Source organism: Homarus americanus, unplaced genomic scaffold, assembly GCF_018991925.1.
Source record: "Homarus americanus isolate GMGI-L3 unplaced genomic scaffold, GMGI_Hamer_2.0 scaffold24523, whole genome shotgun sequence".
NCBI lineage: Eukaryota > Metazoa > Arthropoda > Malacostraca > Decapoda > Nephropidae > Homarus > Homarus americanus.
This window is the reverse complement of record NW_024744357.1, coordinates 1,010,861-1,038,515: the sequence shown is the minus strand read 5'-3', so window position 1 is coordinate 1,038,515 and position 27,655 is coordinate 1,010,861. Positions and strand designations below refer to the sequence as shown.

At 38.4% G+C, this 27,655-nt stretch overlaps 7 protein-coding genes across 10 annotated transcripts in view; all 7 read left to right on the top strand.

Annotated features, from left to right (window-relative positions):
• LOC121877820 (pro-resilin-like) overlaps positions 1–4,036 on the top strand; it is a 12,371-nt gene extending 8,335 nt beyond the window's left edge. The window contains exons 3-4 of the mRNA XM_042383704.1: positions 3,531–3,537; positions 3,696–4,036. Of these exons, the coding sequence (XP_042239638.1) occupies positions 3,531–3,537; positions 3,696–3,953 (265 nt within the window). The 3' untranslated portion in view covers positions 3,954–4,036. The remainder of the gene's footprint in view (positions 1–3,530; positions 3,538–3,695) is intronic.
• Positions 429–27,655, top strand: LOC121877817 (pro-resilin-like). 2 transcript variants are annotated; one of them, XM_042383700.1, is made up of 4 exons: positions 429–511; positions 624–716; positions 880–1,141; positions 27,588–27,655. In XM_042383700.1, the coding sequence occupies exons 1-3, from the start codon at positions 500–502 to the stop codon at positions 1,135–1,137; spliced, it is 363 nt and encodes a 120-aa protein (XP_042239634.1). In that variant the 5' UTR covers positions 429–499; the 3' UTR covers positions 1,138–1,141; positions 27,588–27,655. The 2 variants fall into 2 exon arrangements, with proteins under 2 accessions (XP_042239634.1, XP_042239633.1); XM_042383699.1 differs by lacking the exon at positions 27,588–27,655 and adding an exon at positions 20,232–20,299.
• Positions 5,951–6,714, top strand: LOC121877821 (pro-resilin-like). Its single transcript, XM_042383705.1, has 3 exons — positions 5,951–6,003; positions 6,115–6,207; positions 6,392–6,714. Exons 1-3 carry the CDS (start codon positions 5,992–5,994, stop codon positions 6,647–6,649), a joined length of 363 nt encoding a protein of 120 aa, XP_042239639.1. The 5' UTR covers positions 5,951–5,991; the 3' UTR covers positions 6,650–6,714.
• LOC121877822 (pro-resilin-like) lies at positions 11,763–12,566 on the top strand. Its single transcript, XM_042383706.1, has 3 exons — positions 11,763–11,804; positions 11,916–12,008; positions 12,218–12,566. Exons 1-3 carry the CDS (start codon positions 11,793–11,795, stop codon positions 12,473–12,475), a joined length of 363 nt encoding a protein of 120 aa, XP_042239640.1. The 5' UTR covers positions 11,763–11,792; the 3' UTR covers positions 12,476–12,566.
• On the top strand, positions 14,754–23,754 carry LOC121877813 (cuticle protein 7-like). Of its 2 annotated transcripts, none has more exons than XM_042383691.1 (3): positions 14,754–14,906; positions 23,252–23,344; positions 23,475–23,754. In XM_042383691.1, the coding sequence occupies exons 1-3, from the start codon at positions 14,811–14,813 to the stop codon at positions 23,730–23,732; spliced, it is 447 nt and encodes a 148-aa protein (XP_042239625.1). In that variant the 5' UTR covers positions 14,754–14,810; the 3' UTR covers positions 23,733–23,754. The 2 variants fall into 2 exon arrangements, with proteins under 2 accessions (XP_042239625.1, XP_042239624.1); XM_042383690.1 differs by lacking the exons at positions 23,252–23,344; positions 23,475–23,754 and adding exons at positions 15,896–15,988; positions 16,119–16,443 and having other exon boundaries at positions 14,766–14,906.
• On the top strand, positions 19,510–20,299 carry LOC121877814 (cuticle protein 7-like). Of its 2 annotated transcripts, none has more exons than XM_042383693.1 (3): positions 19,510–19,578; positions 19,683–19,775; positions 19,982–20,299. In XM_042383693.1, the coding sequence occupies exons 1-3, from the start codon at positions 19,567–19,569 to the stop codon at positions 20,225–20,227; spliced, it is 351 nt and encodes a 116-aa protein (XP_042239627.1). In that variant the 5' UTR covers positions 19,510–19,566; the 3' UTR covers positions 20,228–20,299. The 2 variants fall into 2 exon arrangements, with proteins under 2 accessions (XP_042239627.1, XP_042239626.1); XM_042383692.1 differs by having other exon boundaries at positions 19,970–20,299.
• Positions 26,877–27,655, top strand: LOC121877815 (pro-resilin-like). The gene is made up of 3 exons (XM_042383694.1): positions 26,877–26,928; positions 27,039–27,131; positions 27,326–27,655. Exons 1-3 carry the CDS (start codon positions 26,917–26,919, stop codon positions 27,581–27,583), a joined length of 363 nt encoding a protein of 120 aa, XP_042239628.1. The 5' UTR covers positions 26,877–26,916; the 3' UTR covers positions 27,584–27,655.

Below are 27,655 nucleotides of genomic sequence, written 5' to 3'. Positions count from 1 at the left end.
TGGCTTCAGGGTGTAAGACGGCTGGAGAAACATTTTGGATCACAGGACGGTAATGACACGCAAATAAAACGATAGAAAAAAATCTGTATTACCCATTAAGTTTCAGGTCTAGCAAACAATTGTGAATGGGCACGTAAACAGTCTTATTTGTGACATTTCTATTTAAAATTTATATATAAAACGGCTCGTAGAACATAAAATGCACACTTGAAAATCCTCACGAGGAAAGTTTTAGAACAGCAACGCTTTGTGAACTAGAGCACGACCTACGACCTCCTGGGAGGGTGGTGAAGGTCACAGAGCTCCTCTCGTCTTGAATGTTGATATTTCTTCTCAAAGAGGTGTTGAATGGTGAAGTTCTGTAATCACTTACCATTATCAAGGCCGTGTTGCTTTCCCTCTTATATCTAACACCGTGACAAGATGGGTGGAGCCTCCAGTATATAAACCTGGCGCGAGTATTGGTGGACATAGTCTCGCTCGACCATCACACCTCAACATGGCTCTTACGGTAAATTAAAAAAAAATATATGATATACACTACTTATCTGCCGGGAGAAGTGCGTTGAGGTAAAACAAGAAAAATTACTTTGAATTACTTTATCATTCGGTGTAATTTTCAGGTTTACGTCCTCTCTGCCCTTGTGGTCGTCGCAGTCGCTGACAATATCCCCTACACCCCTCCACGTCCTTCTTACAACGCTCCCGCTCCTGTTGTAAGGATTAGACGTGTTTTGCTGTCCCTAGCCAACACAAGTTATCGTTCTAAGGGTCTTATTTGCAATATTGTATGAAATATTCTAATGTTAGTTCCACAGCTACCTATTTTAAAGATATGCTATATTTATGCCCTGAATGGTGTTTAATTTTCACTTTCAGGGTCCTGCCCAGTACAACTTTGACTGGTCAGTGAACGACGGCAACTCTGGCAACGACTATGGCCACAACGAAGATCGCAATGGTTACGACACTCAGGGATCTTATTACGTTCAGCTTCCCGACGGTCGTCTGCAGAGGGTTACTTACACCGTGAACGGCGACTCCGGCTATGTGGCTCAAGTCGAATATCAGGGAGAAGCCCAGTACTCAGCCTACCAGCCCTCTCCCAGCTACAGGCCAACCCCTGGCTATGCTTAACCAAATATTTTGATTATGAAGTTGAATCTTTTCATCGACATTTATGAATCTGCATAACTTATTATATCAATAAATAATTCTAAGAAAATCCTTGTCTCAAAATCTTTATTTATTCAACGAAATAAGTAACATAAGTACCTTATGCACGAATACATTGACTAAAATGGTCTTATTCAAAACATATCGATGTTCGAGTATGTAAAAAAGAATATTAATTTAGATTTAGCAGCAAAAATATATTATCAGCTATATTTGTCATTTACCAGTCAGCTACATTACAGACTTCCATTCCTTTTGTTTCTACGTGAGAACCTCAATAAATAAAGTTGATGTTATCTGAAAATTTTGCCATTCTCATGTCCTACTTATATTTACTTTCTTATTATTCTTTGTTTTGTAATAAATACACTGGTACAGTAAAGTTAAGAGAACCATTGAAAGTAAATAGACAAAAAACATATTAATGGAGTGAAGATGTTCCTATATGTGCACATCATGTAATGTGACTAAATCCTTAAATTAGTAATATGAACACTGGCAAAAAAAAAATATTTAAAAAATGCTAACTATCGTCTCCTTGATGACATCCAGGATGACAGAGAATCTCTATCTTGGTGAGTGACTCAGATACTGTATGGACCAATTACTCTGTTCTTCCCTTCACTCCCGGGGGCGTGAGTAGCTAGGTAAGGGGCTTGAAAAGTATCTACCTGAATTACTTTGGCTTTGTTTTTACTCATATCTTTCTTCAAATGATTCTTTATTTTTGAGGCCTTAAAGTTAACAAATTAATTAAATGAGATCAAAGATTAAATTCATAGTCATAAAAATGCATTAGTATCATATCTATATATTCCAACATCACACTCTACAATGTTCTCGCCAGTAGTTCTTAAAATGTTTGATATTTAATTTAATAAATAATTAATTAATTGGTATTTTTACCTTAGCACACTGAAAATAATGAATTTTTGTTCCTCAGATCGTTAAATATTTTACATTAACTATAAATTAGCTTATATGTTTCTGAATAAGAACTTGGTAAGCATTAGATAAATTTATCTAAGTTAATTAAATGCTAGGAAATTAATAATTATTCTCTTTAATATACAGGAATTTAAATGATAACTTATGTTCTTTGAGCAGATTCAACACTCACCTACAGTCCAGGGCACCCAGCTAACCCAGAAGTGAATGGGTAGATAAGTTTTTATTTTGAGAAATAATGGCTGGAAAGTATAGTGCCAGCCACCCAGCCTCCTTGTGCACAGAAAGATTAGTATGCAGTATGCTGTATCTATTCTGCCCCATATCACATATTCATAAACTTTTATCCTATATTTATCCATGTATTCCCCTTAGGGAACTATCTTTATCCCTAGGAAGTAGGTAAGCAGATGTGCATCAACAACAAACTAGCTTTACCTTAGGCATATGAGGAGGAACTAGATGTCTTAATAAAGACTGGACTCTTCGTTCTTAATGTTACAACGATCATGAAAATCCTATTTCGGCATATCTTATTTATACCCAATGTGCCAATTTCGTCTATGATATGAGATTAACATGGGACCTACACTTTGCTAATATTTTTTTTTGTGATAAGTGGACATTTCCTTATGTTAATTATTCAAATAATATAGTGCATTTGTACCGGACAACCTAAACTTGCTGAAAGTTGATTATGAGAAATATGGCTTCAGGGTGTAAGACGGCTGGAGAAACATTTTGGATCACAGGACGGTAATGACACGCAACTAAAACGATAGAAAAAAATCTGTATTACCCATTAAGTTTCAGGTCTAGCAAACAATTGTGAGTGGGCACGTAAACAGTCTTATTTGTGACATTTCTATTTAAAATTTATATATAAAACGGCTCGTAGAACATAAAATGCACACTTGAAAATCCTCACGAGGTAAGTTTTAGAACAGCAACACTTTGAACTGGGCGACGACCTACGACCTCCTGGGAGGGTGGTGTAGGTCACAGAGCTCCTCACGTCTTGACTGTTGATATTTCTTCTCAAAAAGGTGTTGAATGGTGAAGTTCTGTAATCACTTACCATTATCAAGTCCGTGTTGCTTTCCCTCTTATATCTAACACCGTGACAAGATGGGTGGAGCCTCCAGTATATAAACCTGGCGCGTGTGGTACGACATCAGTCTCACTCTTCCCTCACATCGCAGGATGGCTCTTATGGTAATCATATGAGTGATATATTTTACCTGAGAACTATAAGAAATGCGCCTTCAAAAAGTTGAAATTACATTTTACTTAAGATTGTTTCATGATTTGGTGTTTTTCAGGTTTACGTCCTCGCTGCCCTTGTGGCCGTCGTCATCGCTGACAATATCCCCTACACCCCTCCAAGTCCTTCCTACAACGCTCCGCCCCTCGGTAGTTCTATATACTTTTTTCTTTTTATATACAAGTTATTGTAGGCAATATTCATCTGAACCTTTTCAAACACTAAAACATATCTCTGTATTGTTATCAGAGAATGTGTTGGCTTAACATGGTCTGATTATGCCCTGACTTGTGTAATTTCTCCCCAGGGTCCTGCTCAGTACAACTTTGACTGGTTAGTGAACGACGCGAACTCCGGCAACGACTACGGCCACAACGAAGCTCGTAATGGCTACAACACTGAGGGATCCTATTATGTTCAGCTTCCCGATGGTCGTCTACAGAGGGTTACCTACACCGTGAACGGCGACTCCGGCTACGTGGCTCAGGTTGAATATCAGGGTGACGCCCAGTATCCAGCCTATCAGCCCTCTCCCAGCTACAGGCCAACCCCTGGCTACGCTTAATTAAATATATACATTAGGAAATTGAATCTTCTACTGTACAAGTATGGATCTGTTTAAGTTAACATATCAATAAAAAAGTTCTCAAAAAACATGTCTTTCGTCTTCCTGCCGAATTTAAGTAAAATAGTACATAAACACAGGCATGAATCGTTCAAGAGAGCCTTATTAAAATCATATAAGTATGTTTACAAGAATATAAATTTAAATTTAGCAGCCAAAACATACAAACAGTCATATAAGTCACCTGCCAGTTATAAAACAGAAAATTACAGATTTACTTTCATTCAGAGTAACATCTCATTGATGTTCAACTGAAAACGTAGCCATTCCCAAATCTTTTCTTATTCACCCATATACGATTATTATTTTAACCAAATAAACTGGTTTAGTTAAAAGAACCATTATTTAATAAATATGAAAAATGCACTTATTAAATGTAGGAATTTCTTAAAATTTATCCTTCATGTGGAGTGGATAGATTAATCCATTGATATTGAAATGTGTCTGAATCTTAAGAACACTAGTAAACGAGCATTAAATAAGGTTAACCATCAATGGTTGAGGACAATCAGCATGTCACACTCCCTGACTTGTTCACTCACTCGTGTACAGAGTAAGTAGGTAGCGTAACGGGTTTCAAGGATTCTTGCTAGATAGTCGAATAAATGATTCCTCTAGTCATAGCTGAGTCATCAACGCCGATGGCTTAAAAATACAAGATATAATTCAGAACACATTCTAACATCTCTGTCAAAAATGTTCCTACAGGGATATTTTCAAGATTTTAATCCACAATTCATCGCCATGTAAGCATTGTATACTTTCACTTGTAGAAATTGGAAAATCATTTCTTGATATTCAAATAAGTGAATCTTCTACCTTTTAATACATTAACATTATATATTTTAGCGTATTAATTTGATTTCCTTGAAAAACCCACGATCCTGAACACTTCAAACAAAAAGATAAAGCAACATATTTTAGTACTTAGAGTAGATACACCACTCACCTAGACACTAGGACACTAGGTTAAAGCAGTTGTAAATATGTAGTTAAATTTGTAGTTGCGGAAGTGAAAGCAGATGAATACAGTGTCGACCATGGCACCTCCTTGTATATCAAAGAAGTATTATTAAAAGTGCCATATTCATCTTGCCCCTCTAGTCCGTCAGGTCAATAGGGCGTAATTTTATGGAGATTTACCTTAGATTTATGAACAAAAACTTTAAGTAAACAGCTTTTCCCTTTAGATGTAAGTTACTGGAACATAATGAGTAAGATATAGATCTTTTATAACTGGATAATCTCTGTCTGTAAGGAAAGAACATCCAAGAAAATTCTATTTTGCCATATTTGATCTACAGTTTATGCAATATGTCACTTTTTCGTTCTAAAACCATTAAACTGAGACACCAACTTCATAATCAGTAAACTATATGCTGTCCACAAGTATCATCCTTAATGTGGTATCCTAAGTTATAAGTTATATATACTCTGTGTTCACCATCATTATTCAATAAATATTCATTATAGCGATACTTTACCAGTTCTGAGCCTCCCCGAAATTTAATACAAACTTTATAATGCTTACGCGGATGGCTTCAGGGTGTTAGATTTAGGTCTGACAAAGCACTAATTAATAAGGATGTAGATTCAGTGCTATTTATTTAAATTAATTGCTTAATAACACTTCATGCCAAGAAATATTTTTAATTGTACATTAAATTTTATGAATCTACATAAAAACATATTCGAAACAGAAATATATCGAAGCACACAGAACGCACATTCGAAAGTCAGTCGTTATGAGGAAAGTGTTAAAATAGAGGCACTTATTAAACTAGAGCATGACCTATAACCTCACTTGCTATAATCTAGCCCTTGGAAAAAGGTGTTCAGTGGTCACTTACCAGGGTCAAGGACTCTGCTGCTTTCCACCTCACATGTAACATCACGAAAAGATGGGTGGAGCCTTCAGTATATAAACCTGGAGCGAGTAACGCTGGACATCACTCTCGCTCTTCCCTCACACCTAAACATGGCTCTTAAGGTAAACAAATGATTATGTTATACATTACCTGTCTACCATGCGAAGAGCACTTTCATATAATTGTAGGAGATTATTTCACTTTGAATGAAATATTGATTCTGTGGTTTTCAGGTTTACGTCCTCGCTGCCCTTGTGGTAGTCGCTATTGCAGACAATATCCCCTACACCCCTCCACGTCCCTCCTACAACGCTCCTGCCCCTGTTGTAAGTTTTAACACATAAAATAGCAATTATCATCCTACGATAATAATTTTTGATTGAAATCAATAGTCCTGTGAACATTATATATATTGGCTGTGTTTTAAATTTTCTGATATAGCATATAGTATACAATTATATTCCTATTCAACAATTATAATTTGAATGCTGGATGGTTTTTTACTCTCAGGGTCCTGCCCAGTACAACTTTGACTGGTCAGTGAACGACGGCAACTCCGGCAACGACTTTGGCCACTATGAAGGTCGTAATGGCTACGACACCGAGGGATCTTATTACGTTCAGCTTCCCGACGGTCGTCTACAGAGAGTTACCTACACCGTGAACGGCGATTCCGGCTATGTGGCTCAAGTAGACTACGAGGGCGAGGCTCAGTACCCAGCCTACCAGCCCTCTCCTAGCTACAGGCCAACCCCTGGTTACGCTTAACGAAATAGTTAATACACATGTTTAAATCTGCATAAATTATTACATTAATAAAAAATACTAAAAGATTACCTGACCACCACCCTTAACTACTAACGAATAAATTGAAACATGTACACATACGAATGAAAAAATAATAATTCCCCTCAAGTATGTTGTATAATAAAACTTAGATTTACCATCAAGCACACAGTAATACATGACTCCTACCAATCAGTATAAGTACACGAATAACAACGTACAATTAGAGGTACATCACGGAAAGAACTGATAACAAAGTTAATTCCAGCCCATCATTTTTATCCCAAAATGTCTTCATTCCAAAATCATGCCGTGATTAACAATCTTATTACTGTTTGTAAGTTCTGTGGAATGCGTAGATAAATCTTACAATGTCAAAATGCCTGAATAAATTGAAGTCAACGACACGAACATACAGTAATTACTATTAACCCTCGGCTGAATGATGGCATTCTGTATTTTGGAAAATTCTCCTATTCACATCTTTGTTGTAGTGAATCGGTATTGTCGAAGCCATAAAGTTCATAAATACATAAAGTTAATTAAAGTTTTTTTTTATTCGAAATGTTATAATACCATACTGATAGACTGCATAATATATTTTGTTCTTTAATTTAATAAATGTTTTGTCATTAAATTTTAATGTACCTGCTCAAACATTAGCTTTATTTAAAAAACACAGAGGAACCCATACAGCCTTAGCCCTAATTTACGAAAACATAGCAAACGCAATGCACAACCGAGATCAATGTAACGTAGTATTAAGGGACGAAGCAAAAGCATTCTACAATGTCTGGCACTTAGGGCTCAAATACAAAATTACCACCCAAGAACTTCCCAACAAATTTACTTCCTTTCTTTGTAACTTCCTTGACAACAGAGAGGCTAAAATTATCATTGGAACCACATAGGCAAGCATCAAGTTATACAGCGGAGTACCACAGGGAAGTAACCTCTCACCCACACTCGGCACAATATACACGGTGGACATGCCACCTCCTACACACGGAGAATACGTAGCTTATGCTGATGACGTCACCCAAATCATCCAACATCCAGGCAAGGGCAAACAGATGATGGCACGAAAAACAGCCCACGCCATCGAACAAATTAACGAATATGAAAAAAAGTTGAAAATACAGACCAATACACAGAAACTAAATATCATACACATTGCCAAAATAAACCCAGCACCAATCACAGTCAACAACGTATCTATACAATACTCCAACGAAGGCAATATTCTGGGACTCACAATAGCAAGAACAGGCATAGCAAAACACATAACACAACGCAAATCGCTTGCCCAATCACAACTCACAAAACTACGAAGATTTAGCAAAATGGACACAAAAATTCAACTACACCTATTCAAAGCACTTGTCCGCCCTCACCTGGAGTACTCACCAATACCACTCAGCACGATCAGCAAAACCAGCCAATTTAAACTTCAATTAGTAAAAAACAAAGCTATCCGTAAAGCATCAAAGCAACTCCCCCCATACAATACCAAAATACAAGAACTTCACGAATTATACAATATCGAAAAACTGAACACACACACAGCCAAGCTCAGAGAATCTGGAGCAAACTTGAAGATTTGAATTGAATTGAATTGAATTGCTGTTCGAACTGAACGACACGACCCTCCTCGGCAAATGTGGGCCCAGATCGGAATAACGTCTCTGGAAGGCAACACCATCACCACCAACCCGGCATCCCAACCCAGAAGAGGCCGAGAGACTTTAAAACTCTTCTCCTACGAACAAAACTGCAGAGACAGGCGGAGAGCACAACGGCGTCTGCGTCAGACCGAACTCCAGATGATCGAAAAGAGGCCGCAATGTTGAAGAAAGACATAAACAGACGCCAAACCAGCAAGAACTCCAGGGGGTGATAAAACGAAGCAAGGACACAGCACCAGGGGCCGACAGGATAACCTACTTCATGCTTTTTCCATGCCGGAGAAGCCGGGCACAAGGCTTGCTACAAGTCACCGAAATGCTTTGTGGATAGCACAGGAACTTCCACCGGAATGGAAGAGAGCAGATATACAGCCCATTCCGAAGCTCAAACCAGACAAACCAAGACCATCTTCATCCTCCAGATTCTTAACGAAGACGGGAAAGAATGGCTCTCCAACGAACTCAAGTGGAAGAAGTCGACAACCCGCACCCTCATATTTTGCTTACCGAGAACACCGGCCCCAGAGCAACATCATTGCCGGATACTCCAGCACGATGGACCAATAAGCCAGCTGATGATATTTACCTCGGCAGAGAAGGCCTTCGAACTAGCAAATCCACTGGCCATTATAACGACTCGCCGAAAAAAGGCGTCAAGAAGGTTGCTGGGGTGGATCCAGACTACCTCACACACAGAGAAGCAAGAGTACGCTTTCAGGGGCAACCTCCAAGCTACAGGGTCCACCAAAACGGAACCCCAGAAGGAGAGCATCTCAGTCTAACGCTGTTCAATGTCCTGATGGAAAATACAAAGTCAGACTTCCTTTTTCAGACCAAACAGCCAAGCTCCTTTTGCTATGCAGACGACTTACAGCTCATAGTAAGAGGGCAAACAGACTAGTCAACAACACGCACTCCAACTTATAGAAGAGGAGTGCAACAGACTTAGACTCAAATAATCCAGCCAAAATTAAAAAGCGGTAGCCATCTGCACGAGCACACCAGACATGATGCTCTCCATACAAAACCGCCAGTAGTCTGGACCAGCACCCACCAGTGTCTTGGGAATCTGTGGTTCGACCAGAAACTCACTTTCAAGCAGCAACTCGAGTATCTCAGGCACAGGACGAACAACCCAGACACAACATAATGGTCGCTCACCAACAACCACAGGAGCGAACATACACGTGCTCAAAGCCTACTACGGCCGCCATCACATCGCTGGTAGAATTACAGTGCTCTAGCGCTTATTGGACTGAAGAGAAGACCAGATAGCTAAACTAAGTATCCAAAAATAATACTCTCAAAGACCATGTTTAGGAGCACCCATGTGGACCAGAATTTGCAATTTGCAAAATGGAAACTGAACTACTACCCTGGCAGTACGAGTCAAAACGGTGACAGCCGGTCTCCTCGCCAAAATCAGCAGTGAAACGAATAAGCCCACAGCTGCCAAAACGCGAATCGGTGCCCTCCCTCCACCTCGACCACAAGGCGCGAGGGCCAACTGATCCTCTCCGAAGACAACGAGGTCATCGGAGCACCTGCAAGCAGAAACACTCGTCAAGAACAACCAGACATACAGGGAACCAGGACTGTAGTTCCACCACCATGGAGCCCTCCACCAGCCACATTCAAAATTACCGAACTGGGTGATAACCAGCCAACCTCCAGAAGGAGGACTTCAAAAGAAGAACTCCAAGCCAAAACCACCGAGACACCGGCTGATAAGCATCTTACTTCAGGGAACGGCTCAGTGGACCGAAAACATCATAGATCCGGAGCGGCCTTCTACACCCAAAGATCAGACCGTCCTTTGGAGACTTTCTAATGACTTCCTCCACCCACCAAACAGAATTTAGTAGCAATCTCAGAGGCCTACAACACACTACAACACAACCCCACAATAAGTCCATCAATATTCACACGGACTCGAAAACGGCCATACAGACGCTGCAACATAGTCAGCAAAAGACAACGTCCACATCATAACCCCGATCCTCGCACAGCTGGGACTTCAAGGAACAAAACCATCCTTCGTCTTACACTGGTTCCCAGTCATGTAGGGAATCGGAAATGACTTATAACCGAGCAAGCAGCCAAGGCAGCAACACGTTCTACAAGCGTGCATTCAAGTTCAACAAGCGTGAAACAGACCAAGAACCACCTCAGAAAGACTACCAAGCTCCACATCCAAAAGAGCTTCCTTGACGCTTTCAACGCTGATTCCCAATCAGCCAAATGGTACCTGGTTACAAAGGAGAACCACCATTCGCGGACGAGAAAACACCAAGACAAACCCACTGTAAGTGTATTCATCACTCACCTACAGTCCTTAGCATCACTGGCTCGTGTCCAGGGCGCCCACGTGACCCAGCTGTATATGGGTAGCCAAATTTTAGTTGGGATATAAAGGTTGTTTATGCGCAGTGCCGGTCACCCTATCCCCTCGTGTACAGGGGGATGTTTATTCTGCATCCACCCTGCCCATCAGCGCCGTTAGGGTTATCATTTTACCTTGAAGCTATGGATGCTTTGACTCTAAATAAACTTATTTCCCCTTTGGATCAAAACTACCAGGACCAGATCTAACATAGTCTGTCTATACTGGAGGAAAATTACTACACACCACATCTATTATAGTCAAGTCATCTGTTTATCTGTAAGCAAACAACATTCGAGAAACTCTTACTTTCCAAATTTGATCTATATCCAATATGCCACTTTTCCCTTCAAAAACCCATAAACCTGAGACACCAACTGTATAATCAGTGATGTCTTCGTTATCCACAAGTATCATCCTCACTGTGGTAACACTGTATGTTCACCACCTTTATTCAACAAACATTCATTATGGTGTTACCTTACCAACTCTAAGCCTGATCCATAAATTTATTACAATAAAGTAATAAGACGACTGAGGAAACTCTGAGGATCAAAGTTAAATGATAAATCACTGGTCAAACATAAGACAGTTAACACAAAACACATGCGTCTTACTGCACAACACTTCTGAATAAGGATGGATGGTCAGTGTTATTTTGTGATATCTCTTTATTTTAAATGAAAAACTAACTTTTTTTGAGCGTAGTAAATTGAGGAGTTAACATACAAACACAGCTCCAAAAGCAAAACCAAAATATATTCGATGGTAGACTATACATTATACTATCCTGATGAGTAGTGTTAGAACAACAGCATCTGGTAAACAAGAACCTGACCTATGAACTTTTAGGAGGATGATAGAGGCCAGAAAGCTCTTCAGGTGTTGGGTTTTGTCCATTCTCTTCATGGTGTTCAATGGTCATTTTCTAGGTGTCAAGGTCCCGTTGTTTTCTCTCGTCCATCTAACGCCAGGAAAAGATGGGTGGAGCCTTCAGTATATAAACCAAGCGCTTGTATTGGTGGACATCAGTCTCACTCTGCCTTGACACCTTAACATGGCTCTTAAGGTACTCAACTGAGTATTATATACATTGCTTGTCTGTCATGAATAGTTCGCTTAAATAATACTTAAAATATATTTTCTACTTTAAATTATCTCATTAATCTGTGGCTTTCAGGTTTACGTACTCGCTGCCCTTGTAGCTGTCACCGTTGCTGACACTATCCCTTACACTCCTCCACGCCCCTCCTACACTGCTCCTGCCCCCTCGGTAAGTTGAGAAACGTGTTACTATCCACACATAGGAGTTATCATTGTATGATTTTTTTTTACCCAAAATACTCACTGACATTATTTTTATTAACTGAATAACAGAATTTCTAATTCCTTATACAGTACTTCTCATTTGAATTATATCTTCCAAACATGAAATAATCTTCAATAAATGTTATGAATGGTGTTTTGACTTTTCTCTCTCAGGGTCCTGCCCAGTATAACTTTGACTGGTCAGTCAACAACGGCAACTCTGGCAACAACTACGGTCACAATGAAGGTCGCAATGGTTACGATACGGAAGGAGCTTATTACGTTCAGCTTCCCGATGGTCGTCTACAAAGGGTTACCTACACCGTGAACGGCGACTCCGGTTTCGTGGCTCAAGTCGAATATGAGGGTGAAGCCCAGTACTCAGCCTATCAGCCCTCTCCCAGCTACAGGCCAACCCCAAGCTACGCTTAACAAAATATTAGACAGACGTAGGAACTTGGCTCTCGTCGTCATCTTGTACGAAGTTCCTTAAATTATTATATTAATAAAAAATACTTAATTATTCTGTGTATTACCATCCTTATTTATTAATAAATAAGTAAATTAAGTGAAATATGTAAATAAACGAAAGAAAACAATGGTCGCTGGGAGCAACACATACAGTAATTCGTGCCTTTTGTCTATGTTAGTTTATTTGAATCTTCAAACTGAAATGCAATTCTATTGACCATCGTCTTATTCTTTGTTTACAGTAAAAACTAATATCTTAGTGTGCAAAAACGTAAGAAAATCACTTTTATTAATTGACTGAATCATATGATCTCAGCGACACGAACCTTAATCACAGTCGTACTCTCTTGCTGACTCACTACTGTACACACCATTTACAGTATCGCTACATCCATCTTACAGATTGGGAACGGTCACCAAATGTGTATTAGAAGAGTTAAAACTTTTAGAGATTATCGAAAATTATAATTTCACAAATACATATAGTGAGTTAAAGCGTTTATTTTAGAATTGTTAAATGCTATATATTTTAACATTAGACTCGCTTTTCATGTATTATCCCTCTATTTTATCCATAAATTTAGAATGTTTTGTCACATTATTTGGTTACCTTTAAACATATTTACCTAAGATCATTGAATAGTTTGAATATATAAAGTTAAATCACTTTAACCCAAAGTTATTACAAATTTAACCTTAGTCCTTTGAGTGGATACCACACTCATCTGCAGTCCTAAGAGCCGTTTCTTAACTACCAAGGCACCCAGGAATCCCAGCAGTGAACGGATAGTTAAATATATTGTATAGTTGGGAAAGTGATGGTATTTGAGTGGAGTGTCAGGCCCATTAAGTTGTATCCATCCTGCCCCGAAAGGGCCGCCAGGGCTCACTTGTTTATCTTAAGTATTTCTTTTAATTACTCTAAAATAAACATCTTTTCCCAACGGGCTTAAGTTACCATACGAATAGCCCAGCGCTAGAATAGGATAAGCGCCACAACCACCCAAACAGGTTTGTGTAGCTCATTCTTCCCCCAATAAAGTACAAGTGGTGGATATCTCTTTAGGACATTGCAAAAATGGTTAACGATACATTGAACAAATTATGTCGAAACAACCTTACTTACTCCAGTCTTGGTGCTCGCGGGGGAAAATGTGTTGCGCCAGTTGGAGGTAAGTCTCATGGGTGTATTTCTCACACACGAATAGTGACATTGTTATAATGTTTGTAAGCTACAATCCTTCAGTGAATACTATAATAAGCAAAACGCTCTAGTTATCAAACCTCTGGAGACATCACCATCACCCTATAACAATAGCTTTGTAAACATTACTCATATGTTTCTTACACACGCCTTAAAAACAACAACAGATCAGTAACGTTATCAAAGGTCTTGTTATGGGATAACCCTTAACTCAGTCGCGGAATGATCACCAGAGGTTTGGTGAGTATGGACTGTGCTTAGTACAGTAGAACTCGCTAAAGTATAGTAGCTTATAAACATTATAATAATGTCACTTAGAAAAGCTTCTTATTTAATATTTAACCCATCAAAGATTGTTATTATTAGAATGATATTCAGGGTGCCTTTGTGTTATTCTTAATGACCTACTGTACTTGTGATACAGTAATGTACTACAGTAATGTTTTTTTTGTGAAGTGAATGGTGCATTTATTATATTCTGCCAAAAAGTGTCCACAATTTCCAATAAATCATTGCAAACAACATGTTCATATATTAATTGATCGTGACGGTTTATCAATTTTACTGTAGCGCAACTTTGGATGCGACTTTATCGCATTTTTAAAAAAAGCGTTTATCCCATTCTGGCGCCGGGATACACATAGGTAAATCCACAACAAACTGTCTACACTGGACAATAATTACTAGAAACCAGATCTCCTACAACCGATTCAACTCATTAACCTTATTATTATATATTTTATGTCGCTTAAGATTTAACCAAAGTTATCACTAACCGTGCAAATATATCTCCAATATATGACACATTAAGAAAAGCACAGACAGCCATGAGAAAATGAAGGTATATCTCTTAAAATAGGAATGAATGGTAAAACACAGACTATACACAAGAATATCCTCAAGATTTACGATAAAGAAAATGGATCACTTGTTAAAGAAGATCATATCTTTTGGGAGGACGATGGAAATCAATAAACTCATCACGTATTAGATTTTGTCTGGCCTTCCCAGGAGGTGTCAAGTGGTGGTGTAGTCCAGTGGTCAATTAACAGAGTCAAGGACTTTGCTGCGATCTCTCTTATATCTTGCGTCATGACCAGATGGGTGGAGTCCCCGCGATATAAATCTGGCGATTGTAGCGCTAGATATCAATCTCGGTCCATCACACACCTCAACATAGTTCTTAAGGTAAACAATCCTTGTGCTGTGTCAGGAGAAATGTGGTGAAGTCATACTGTTGATTGATTAAAAACTAGGATTCGATGAGGAGTGAGGTGGTCGAGGAAATACAGCACTCAATTAAATATTCACGGCTGCGGATTCGATCTCGGGGTACTTCTATTCCACAGAACTGTAAAGATATGTTTAATTTTACAACTGTGGCATTATATGCCGTGTCGGCCTCAATACCTCATTATATACTGTACTCACGATATAGTTTACAGTGCGTTGTTATGGGCAAACTACCAATGCAGTGGCTTTACTACAATAAATTTCTTATCAAGTAATTGATACATGACGACCGAGGCGAGTCCGGTGTATTTAGTCACGTGTGTTCATACTTTTCATGTCCTGAGGTCCATTGTTAACCATGCATCGTACGATGTTTAACAGTATGCACAACACCAGAATGCGACCTTTCCGAGTGAAATTATATATAATTTGTGTAAAAGACAACCAGAATTAGGTGTCCAGATGTCTGTAAGGAAGATTCAATTAAGTACAACCCTGCTTGTATTTCTTACTTTAACTCTCTGGTTGAGGTTATGAAATTAAGGCAACATGTTAGAGAATTTTGCTTCCTACGGGTATATTGTATCACTCATTAATTACCTATGACGTTAATAATATGTTTATGTTCGTTAATTAAAAATATTTGTGTAGGAAATATTGAAAGAAGTTCGATGAAGTAATAACTAATTTCACCTCTTTAACGTTTACAGTTCTGGTTCAGTTCCACCGGTCGTCTAACATATCATAGTCCCTAATTATGACCTTCTCTTTTTGCTGAAGAAGCTGCCGTTCTTATTTTTGACCCTGTTATGTGCTAAACAGCATATCACGGTTATCTCACAAAAAAACGTGTCTTGTTACAATATACGTACTCCAGGTGTCCCTAACGGGCCATCGGGCCTAATGAGTCCATTATCGCTTTTTCATGAATTGTTTGTTTTCAGGTTTACATCCTCGCTGCGCTTTTGGGCGTTGCCGTTGCTGACACTATCCCCTACACCCCTCCACGTCCCTCCTACATCGCTCCCGCCCCTGCTGTAAGTTCTTGTGGACATTATCTTACATAACTGATGAAGAGTGTTTCACATCTAATGAAGTTGTCTCTCCTTTCACATATGAGAACTTAAAACTATTTTGTTTTCAATGGTTTATAATTCTCCTTCCCAGGGTCCTGCCCAATACGAATTTGACTGGACCGTGAACGACGCTAACTCCGGCAACAACTACGGCCACAATGAAGCTCGTAGTGGTTATGACACTCAAGGATCCTATTACGTTCAGCTCCCCGACGGTCGTCTGCAGAGAGTTACTTATACTGTGAACGGCGACTCCGGCTACTTGGCTCAAGTTGAGTACGAGGGTGAGGCGCAGTACCCAGCCTACCAGCCTGCTCCCAGCTACAGACCAACACCAAGTTATGTGTAATAAAATCTCAGTTTGAATAGAAATTTGGCTTTCTTAATCCACGGCAGTGAATCTGCTTAAATTGATGCATTAATTAAAACATTAAATACATTGCCAAATGCTTCTGGCGTTATTGCACAGGGGTACCTAATTTTCTTAAGAATTGATAATGAATTGATAATTTGTCCAGCATAACATCTTGCTGTAGATAAAGACTTTTTGAAATGGGTGTTCCGCCTCTGTTTGGTATAGATAAATCCTTAAATATCAAAATGAGTGTCTGAATAACACAAACTTATCGCCTGGGTGATGACAACCAACTCACTCACTCCCTCGTGTACACACTATTTACAGTGCTGTTCCCTTGCTGCAGGTTAGCGAGACCTTTTGAGACTACAAATTTATTAATTTAGTTTCTGATCTGTTCGGAGGTACTGGTCACTTGGTTAAGTTTGGGATGAGGTAGGAAAGGTTGGTCATAATATAGGAAGGGATTTCCGGGGACATGCAAATTTCTCTCATGCAAGGTGACACCGGTCATCTCAAGTATCCAACTACACATATGCGTTTTATTACTACTCAGTAATTATTATAATATTTTGAGTTGTGCTTTATTTCTTCAATTCAATTTCAAAATAATAGGGTCTAAAATATCTTCTGCTTGTGGGTCTGGTTTCTTTGTACAATTTCACCCCTAACGACTGGCCCAAGATACTCAGACGTATTCTCAGTCGATTGGGAACTAGGTGAATACGTTCAGGAGCGAGTTCCCTACACATGAATGGGTTTATTTAACACGTTTCCGAGGTCTATCACACCAGTCGCACGCATTTATTGATGCGTATGACCGGTATATGAGGTATGAGAGGCTCCCGAACGACTGAGAAAACGGCTGATTATGTTGTCTTACCGGTACTATTGACTTTAACACTCATCTGTGTACGGTACCAGAGACAGGTTAACTGTAATCACGTTGTCAGGTGAGGTCGGTAAGCATTGTCAGTGTCTGTGATGATCTGAGCACAAAACACGAGACAACCATGCTCAGTAAGGTGTTGTAGTGGGTCCCTGGCGGTGGTATTAGGTAATTATTCGTATATATATATGATGAAATTGAGAATATAAATAATTTGGTACCTGGAGACATATCCCCATATTAGTAGGTGAATATATCCATGTCTTAATATGACACGGACTCCCCATAATCCATTGTTTTTAATCCCTCAAATTTATTGGATCCCCTGAATAAGAGAAACCCCAGCGTATTTCACTTGATAATTAAACACCTTAATTCTAAGCTAACCATTCTTTACTAAATTTACCTAACACCTACAGTTATTTAATGACATTTCATTTTTACTGGCAACAGGAAGCTGCAGTATTAATAGAAAATGAACTTACTAATTGGTTCACAGTAAGACGGGGAGTAAGACAAGGCTGTGTTCTCTCTCCATCATTGTAAAATATGAAATAAAAAATCTTAATGAGAGAAGTTAGAAGTGATAATGAAGGACGAAAAGTTTTTGGAAAAGTAATTTAGAATATACGTTTTGCAGATGATAATGATCTTATCACAAATAGTGAAAAGGTAGAACAAAACTCATTAAAAGATTAGTGGAAAAAGGTGAAAAATGTGGTTTAGGAGTGAATGCTGTAAAGACTTAAGATATGGTTGTTTCTAAATTGGAAATAAATTCGAAACTGGTGGCTGTCGAGTGCGCTGCTAGCGTAGTACTTTACTGTATCGATGCAGCGTTCAAGAATAAAAGACGAACTTTGATCTTTATGACGTCTTTACCTTTAAATTATAAAAAAATAACTCTATGTAAATATCTTGTTCCATATGGCTGTAAGTTAAGAGGGGCAAGTATACAACACACTGATGTTAAGACTTAACAATCATAAGTTAAGGGCTGTAAAGACACATAGAATTAAACACTTTTCCCGGTATTAACTAGCCCTTGATAAGTAAACTCTTATATAAATATATAAGGTAATAACAAGCTCAAATTAAAATATAACGTTAACTACCCTTACATGTATACAATGGAGCAAGAAAATAATAGCGAAAAACCTGGCTGTAGAAACCCAACTACACTTTCTCTTCTTCACGTCAGAACTGATGATTCCACACCTCAAAGCAGGCAACTGAGCTCAGCAAGGGCAGTTATTTTTCACACTATTAAAATGATATCTGAATATTACAATTGATAACCTAAATGATATAAAATACAGAATAGTTCTTTCAAAAGCACATGGCTGATAATTCAACAGTGAAATTAAACAATCAAAAAACTGTGAAATTAACCCACCAAAGAAAATGGGAATCGGCCACAGAAACTCAAGCTAAACCATTTTCTATAACACAGGAACTAAAGTGATCAACTTTTCGGCCCTAAGATAGTGAAATGTTCGTTAAACTTAAATTATCTTTACTTAATATGCCAGTTTTTCCTTGAACCGGATATACCCTTTACTGCTAAGGTGACAATGGTGGGGTGAAACCGTTTTTTAATATTAATGAAATATATCCAGTATGTAGCTTTAATTTCAATACATCAACCTGGGACAGCAACAGTACAACACTAATCTCTGTATGTTGGACACATGTATCATCCTTCCTTTGTTTTGCTCACCATCCTTATTCTACAAACGTCATTGCAGTATGACCTGACCACATCTGAGAACAAAAATATGTGAAAAGAACATGTGAAATGGCGGACTGTTCATAACTATACACACGCTTTTTACTCTGGAAAGTTTATTCATGAATAAAGATGGAAATTAATGTTATTTATACTTTCGTCTATGTAAAATAATTTGCTTAATACATTTAATTAAGGAAACAAGAACTAACCTGACAGCACATTTAGATTTAGGAATCTCTGTAGAAACACATTAACCAAAATAAGTAAATCGTAGAACGTACAACTCAGTTCAGAAAACCTCTATGAGGAAAGTGTTAGAATACTGAAAGTTAGTAAACTAATTCATGGCCTATGACCTCTGGGAAGATATTGATGGTCTGCTCTTCCCGGGAAGGCGCTAAGAGGTGGTGAAATTATGTTGTCGCACCCCAGTTTCAAGGGCTTTGCTGCATTCCCTCTTACATCTAACGTCACGAAAAGATGGGTGGAGTCTCCGCTCTCCAATATATAAGCCCGAGCGTGTATTGGTGGACATCAGTCTCGCTCTACCTTCACATTTCAACATGACTCCTAAGGTAAACAATTGAGTGTGAACTACATTGCTTGTCTGCCATGAGAAGTGTGCTTAGATAAATCTTGAAATCTACTTAGAACTGACTCACGATTCTCTGGCTTTCAGGTTTACGTCCTCGCTGCCCTTGTGGCCGTCGTCATCGCTGACAATATCCCCTACACCCCTCCACGTCCATCTTACAATGCTCCTGCCCCTGCTGTAAGTTCTATGTTCCTTTTGCTATCCACACACAATACAGGTCATCGTTCAGCGAGTTAGTATTGAATTACATTAAACAAAATATGGATTTACAAAATCAATAAACTGTACTCTACATTAAGTCTTACGAACATAAATACATCTTCAAGATATACTACGATTACGATTAAATAGTGTATAATTTTCACCCTCAGGGTCCTGCACAGTACAACTTTGACTGGTCAGTGAACGACGTAAACTCCGGCAACGACTACGGCCACAACGAAGCTCGTAATGGTTACGATACTGAGGGATCTTATTACGTTCAGCTTCCCGACGGTCGTCTGCAGAAAGTTACCTACACTGTGAACGGCGACTCCGGCTATGTGGCTCAAGTCGAACATCAGGGTGAAGCCCAGTACTCAGCCTACCAGCCCTCTCCCAGCTACAGGCCAACCCCTGGCTATGCTTAACCAAATCATAGTTTCCTTAATCCTTTTGTATGAATCTCCATAAATTATTACATTAATAAATCATACTCAAGATTTTGTGTTTCATTAACTTACTGACAATAATGAATTAAATATGTAAATAACCGAAGAAAACAAACAATATACATCGATGGCCTACTTCAGGTGTGTTAAAAATAATATGAACTGTCGTGAATGCTTCCTGCCATTCAGTAGCATTTCACATGTAACAGTTATATTCAGAGTTACATCACTGAAACCACTAATGACAAAGGCAAGTCCATCTCATCATAATGCATTCGAAAACTTAGCCATGCTGATATCTTGTCGTGAATAACCATCTTAATATTCTTTGTATTTCGCAAAAATACATATATTATAAAAAAAAATATTGCAAATTCGACAGATTCATTGAGTAAATAATTTAAATGTGATTCTTCTGTGTTTATATGTTATGTGTAAGGAAATGAAGTCAAAGACACGAACAACATAAATATTATTAACCCTTTGCTGCATGATAACATTCGGACGAACCTCACTGACTTACCAACTCATTCCTGTTGAGCCAGGTCGAACACCAGTACTCAGCCTACCAGCCCTCTCTCAACTACAGGCCAACCCCTGGCTAAGCGTAAATAAATTCTAAACTAATTAGGAACTTCGCTTCCTTAATTCTCATTTATGATTTTCCTCAGCTAATTTCAATAAAGAAATATTCTAGAAAAGTATCTGTCACAATGCTTATCTTTCTGACGAACATAATAGAATAATTTAATGAACCGGGGGTAATAAAACTAACAAGTTTAAATGAATATCAACTAAAGATTTAGCGGTAAAAATATAGAAACAGTCATTTCCTTGATGTCCATCTGAAGCCCTTTATATTATTTTACAATTATATCAATATATTGTACAGTACGAAAAACAAAAATAAGAAAACATTATTAATTAAGGGAGGAATATTTTTTCTGCAATAATTGTCAACGTTATGTGGCCTCGATATATGAATTCATAAATATTGAAATGTCTATCTGAATACGTGGAAAAAAATAAACAAACATTAAACACCGCTAACCGTCGTCTGGTTGATGACAACCAAGATGACACAGACTTACTGTACTGACTTGTTGACTCGCTCATGTACAAAATATTTATGGCATCTTTTTCTTCCCTCTTAGGGAAGTATGTAACTGGATAATTATATAGTAAACGGGTTGAAGGCTTTCTCCCAGGTTTGCTTTGAATATTTCTACTACACATAATATTGACATTGTTGTTAAGGCTTTAGAGATATGAAATATAATTCAAAACCAATAAATACTTTAACCTTAGATCGTTAAATTATATAACATCTGACTCGGAAATGTTCTCACTGGATATCCTTTAATTCTTAACTTCATAAATCGTCACCATATAAGTGAATTAAATTTACATAAGGATATTGAAAGAAAATAATCTTAATCTTTAAATAAAAATCCCTCTATCTATTCATATATTATCTTTATATATTTCAATACATTTAATTAACCCTTTCACAGTGGAAGGTTAAACTAAGCTGAATAAAATCGTCTGGCGGTAGGCAGACTATAATGGCAAGTGCGTACACGGGTTGAAAGTGTTAATCGAGATAAGTTTTATAAACCTTAAATACATCATATATTTATATTTAACGACTTTAAGTGTATTCATCACTCACCTACAGTCCTTAGCATCACTGGCTCGTGTCCAGGGCCACGTGACCCAGCTGTATATGGATAGCCAAATTATAGTTGGAATATATAGGCTGCTTATACTCAGTGCCGGCCACCCTATTCCCTCGTGTACAGGGGGATTAGTATGTATTATTCTGCATCCACCCTGCCCATCAGCGCCGCTAGGGTTATCATTTTACCTTAAAGCTAAGGATGCGTTGCCTTAATAAACATATTTCCCATTTGGATCTAAGTCACCAGGACCATATCTAAAGTAATCTGTCTACGCTGGAGGAAAATTATTCGACACTAGATCTATATTAATCAGATCAATTTTTTATCTATGTAAACAACGTTTGAGAAAATCTTACTTTGCCAAATTTGATCTATATCCTTTTACGAACCACGCCATCTATTGTGTCATGATCTAACTACCCAGCACTACCGAGCAACGCCATCTAGGGACGCGACCCGAGTATGACTAGTCTTAGTCACCAATCCGGGTTTCCTTTCTCTATATCCTGGTTGTTGCGTCACCTCCTCCAACTCTTCCTCATCAGCTCCGGATCGAGGAGAGTTCAGTTCACTCTGGGAAGTGACCATGCTTGGATCACCTATCCTGGAAACCTACGGCACAGTGACTACTTTCCATCTTCTTCAATACTCAGCCCTACTCGTCAGACACTTCAGCACCGCACTTGAGTATTGTAATCCTATATTACCTCCCACCTCCACTTGCTTCAGATTGTTGTATGTTGTATAAATATGTATATACTGTTAAGCCAATGTTGCGTATGCTTAAGTTAAGTATGGTTAAGGGTAAATTATAGAAAGCTGGATATTTTGTTAAGGAATTTATGGTACTTTATTATACACAACAAAAACTCGCATCCTTTGTCTACCCTTTTATAGTCCGATTGTCTTTGTTTGTTTAGTTTTTTTATTGTTGTTGCCTGTTGGGATCTGGGTAGTCTTTTAACTAACTGTGACGTTAATAATATGTTTATGTTCCATAATTAATAATATTTTTGTAGGAAATATTGAAAAAAGTTCGATGAAATAATAACTAATTTCACCTCTTTCACGTTTACAGTTATGGTTCAGTTCCACTGGTCGTCTAACATATCAGAGTCCCTAATTATGACCTTCTCTTTTTGCTGAAGAAGCTGCCGTTCTGATTTTAGACCCTGTTATGTGCTAAACAGCATATAACGTATATCTCACACACACACACAAAAAACGTGTCTTGTTACAATATACGTACTCCAGGTGTCCCTAACAGGCCATTGGGCCTAATGAGTCCATTATCGATTTTTCATGAATTATTTGTTTTCAGGTTTACGTCCTCGCTGCCCTTGTGGGCGTTGCCGTTGCTGACACTATCCCCTACACCCCTCCACGTCCCTCCTACAACGCTCCCGCCCCTGCTGTAAGTTCGTGTGGACATTATCTTACATAACTGAGAAGGAATGTTTCACATCTAATGAAGTTGTCTCTCCTTTCATATATGAGAACTTAAAACTATTGTGTTTTCAATGGTTTATAATTCTCATTCCCAGGGTCCTGCCCAATACGAATTTGACTGGACCGTGAGCGACGCTAACTCCGGCAACAACTACGGCCACAATGAAGCTCGTAGTGGTTATGACACTCAAGGATCCTATTACGTTCAGCTCCCCGACGGTCGTCTGCAGAGAGTTACTTATACTGTGAACGGCGACTCCGGCTACTTGGCTCAAGTTGAGTACGAGGGTGAGGCGCAGTACCCAGCCTACCAGCCTGCTCCCAGCTACAGACCAACACCTAGTTATGTGTAATAAAATCTCAGTTTGAATAGAAATTTGGCTTTCTTAATCCACGGCAGTGAATCTGCTTAAATTGATGCATTAATTAAAACATGAAATACATTGCCAAATGCTTCTGGTGTTATTGCACAGGGGTACCTAATTTTCTTAATAAATTGATAATGAATTGATAATTTGTCCAGCATAACATCTTGCTGTAGATAAAGACTTTTTGAAATGGGTGTTCCGCCTATGTTTAGTATAGATAAATCCTTAAATATCAAAATGAGTGTCTGAATAACACAAACTTATCGCCTGGGTGATGACAACCAACTCACTCACTCCCTCGTGTACACACTATTTACAGTGCTGTTCCCTTGCTGCAGGTTAGCGAGACCTTTACAGACTACAAATTTATTAATTTAGTTTCTGATCTGTTTGGAGGTACTGGTCACCTGTTTAAGTTTGGGATGAGGTAGGAAAGGTTGATCATAATATAGGAAGGGATTTTCGGGGACATGCAAATTTCTCTCATGCAACACCGGTCATCTCAAGTATCAACTACACATATGCGTTTTATTACTACTCAATAATTATTATAATATTTTGAGTTGTGCTTTATTTCTTCAATTCAATTTCAAAATAATAGGGTCTAAAATATCTTCTGCTTGTGGGTCTGGTTTCTTTGTACAATTTCACCCCTAACGACTGGCCCAAGATACTCAGACGTTTTCTCAGTCGTTTGGGAACTAGGTGAATACGTTCAGGAGCGAGTTCCCCACACATGAATGGGTTTATTAAACACGTTTCCGAGGTCTATCACACCAGTCGCACGCATTTAATGATGCGTATGACCAGTATATGAGGTATGAGAGGCTCCCGAACGACTGAGAAAACGGCTGATTATGTTGTCTTACCGGTACTATTGACTTTAACACTCATCTGTGTACGGTACCAGAGACAGGTTAACTGTAATCACGTTGTCAGGTGAGGTCGGTAAGCATTTTCAGTGTCTGTGATGATCTGAGCACAAAACACGAGACAACCATGCTCAGTAAGGTGTTGTAGTGGGTCCCTGGCGGTGGTATTAGGTAATTATTCGTATATATATATGATGAAATTGAGAATATAAATAATTTGGTTCCTGGAGACACATCCCCATATTTGTAGAGGAATATATCCATGTCTTAATATGACACGGACTCCCCATAATCCATTGTTTTTAATCCCTCAAATTTATTGGATCCCCTGAATAAGAGAAACCCCAGCGTATTTCACTTGATAATTAAACACCTTAATTCTAAGCTAACCATTCTTTACTAAATTTACCTAACACCTACAGTTATTTAATGACATTTCATTTTTACTGGCAACAGGAAGCTGCAGTATTAATAGAAAATGAACTTACTAATTGGTTCACAGTAAGACGGGGAGTAAGACAAGGCTGTGTTCTCTCTCCATCATTGTATAATATGAAATAACAATTCTTAATGAGAGAAGTTAGAAGTGATAATGAAGGACGAAAAGTTTTTGGTAAAGTAATTTAGAATATACGTTTTGCAGATGATAATGATCTTATCACAAATAGTGAAAAGGTAGAACAAAACTCATTAAAAGATTAGTGGAAAAAGGTGAAAAATGTGGTTTAGGAGTGAATGCTGTAAAGACTTAAGATATGGTTGTTTCTAAAGTGGAAATAAATTCGAAACTGGTGGCTGTCGAGTGCGCTGCTAGCTTAGTACTTTACTGTACCGATGCAGCGTTCAAGAATACAAGACGAACTTTGATCTTTATGACGTCTTTACCTTTAAATTATAAAAAAATAACTCTATGTAAATATGTTGTTCCATATGGCTGTAAGTTAACAGGGGCAAGTATACAACACACTGATGTTAAGACTTATCAATCATAAGTTAAGGGCTGTAAAGACACATAGAATTAAACACTTTTCCCGGTATTAACTAGCCCTTGATAAGTTAACTCATATATAAATATATAAGGTAATAACAAGCTTAAATTAAAATATAACGTTAACTACCCTTACATGTATACAATGGAGCAAAAAAATAATAGCGAAAAACCTGGCTGTAGAAACCCAACTACACTGTCTCTTCTTCACGTCAGAACTGATGATTCCACACCTCAAAGCAGGCAACTGAGCTCAGCAAGGGCAGTTATTTTTCACACTATTAAAATGATATCTGAATATTACAATTGATAATCTAAATGATATAAAATACAGAATAGTTCTTTCAAAAGCACATGACTGATAATTCAACATAGAAATTAAACAATCAATATACTGTGTAATTAACCCACCAAAGAAAATGGGAATCGGCCACAGAAACTCAAGCTAAACAACTTTCTATAACACAGGAACTAAAGTGATCAACTTTTCGGCCCTAAGATAGTGAAATGTCCTTTAAACTTAAATTATCTTTACTTAATATGCCAGTTTTTCCTTGGACCGGATATACCCTTTACTGCTAAGGAGACAATGGTCGGGTGAAACCGTTTTTTAATATTAATGAAATATATCCAATATGTAACTATAATTTCAATACATCAACCCGGGACAGCAACAGTACAACACTAATCTCTGTATGTTGGACACATGTATCATCCTTCGTTTGTTGTGCTCTCCATCCTTATCCTACAAACGTCATTGCAGTATGACCTGACCACGTCTGAGAACAAATGTATGTGAGAAGAACATGTGAAATGACGGACTGTTCATAACTATACACAAGCTTTTTACCCTGGAAAGTTTATTCGTGAATATAGATGGAAATTAATGTTATTTATACTTTCGTCTATGTTAAATAATTTGCTTAATACATTTAATTATGGAAACAAGAACTAATCTGACAACACATTTAGATTTAGGAATCTCTGTAAAACACATTAACCCAAAAAAGTAAATCGTAGAACGCACAACTCTGTTCAGAAAACCTCTATGAGGAAAGTGTTAGAATACTGAAAGTTAGTCAACTAATTCATGGCCTATGACCTCTGGAAAGATATTGTTGGTCTGCTCTTCCGGGGAAGGCGCTAAGAGGTGGTGAAATTCTGTTGTCGCACCCCAGTTTCAAGGGCTTTGCTGCATTCCCTCTTACATCTAACGTCACGAAAAGATGGGTGGAGTCTCCGCTCTCCAATATATAAGCTCGAGCGTGTATTGGTGGACATCAGTCTCGCTCTACCTTCACATTTCAACATGACTCCTAAGGTAAGCAATTAAGTGTGAACTACATTGCTTGTCTGCTATGAGAAGTGTGCTTAGTAAAATCTTGAAATAATAATCTACTTAGAACTGACTCACGATTCGCTGGCTTTCAGGTTTACGTCCTCGCTGCCCTTGTGGCCGTCGTCATCGCTGACAATATCCCCTACACCCCTCCACGTCCATCTTACAATGCTCCTGCCCCTGCTGTAAGTTCTATGTACCTTTTACTATCCACACACAATACAGGTCATCGTTCAGCGAGTTATTATTGAATTATATTAAACAAAATATGGATTTACAAAATCAATAAACTGTACTCTACATTAAGTCTTCCGAACATAAATGCATCTTCAAGATATACTACGATTACGATTAAATAGTGTATAATTTTCACCCTCAGGGTCCTGCCCAGTACAACTTTGACTGGTCAGTGAACGACGTAAACTCCGGCAACGACTACGGCCACAACGAAGCTCGTAATGGTTACGATACTGAGGGGTCTTATTACGTCCAGCTTCCCGATGGTCGTCTGCAGAGGGTTACCTACACCGTGAACGGCGACTCCGGCTATGTGGCTCAAGTCGAATATCAGGGTGAAGCCCAGTACTCAGCCTACCAGCCCTCTCCCAGCTACAGGCCAACCCCTGGCTATGCTTAACCAAATCATAGTTTCTTTAATTCTTTTGTATGAATCTCCATAAATTATTACATTAATAAATCATACTCAAGA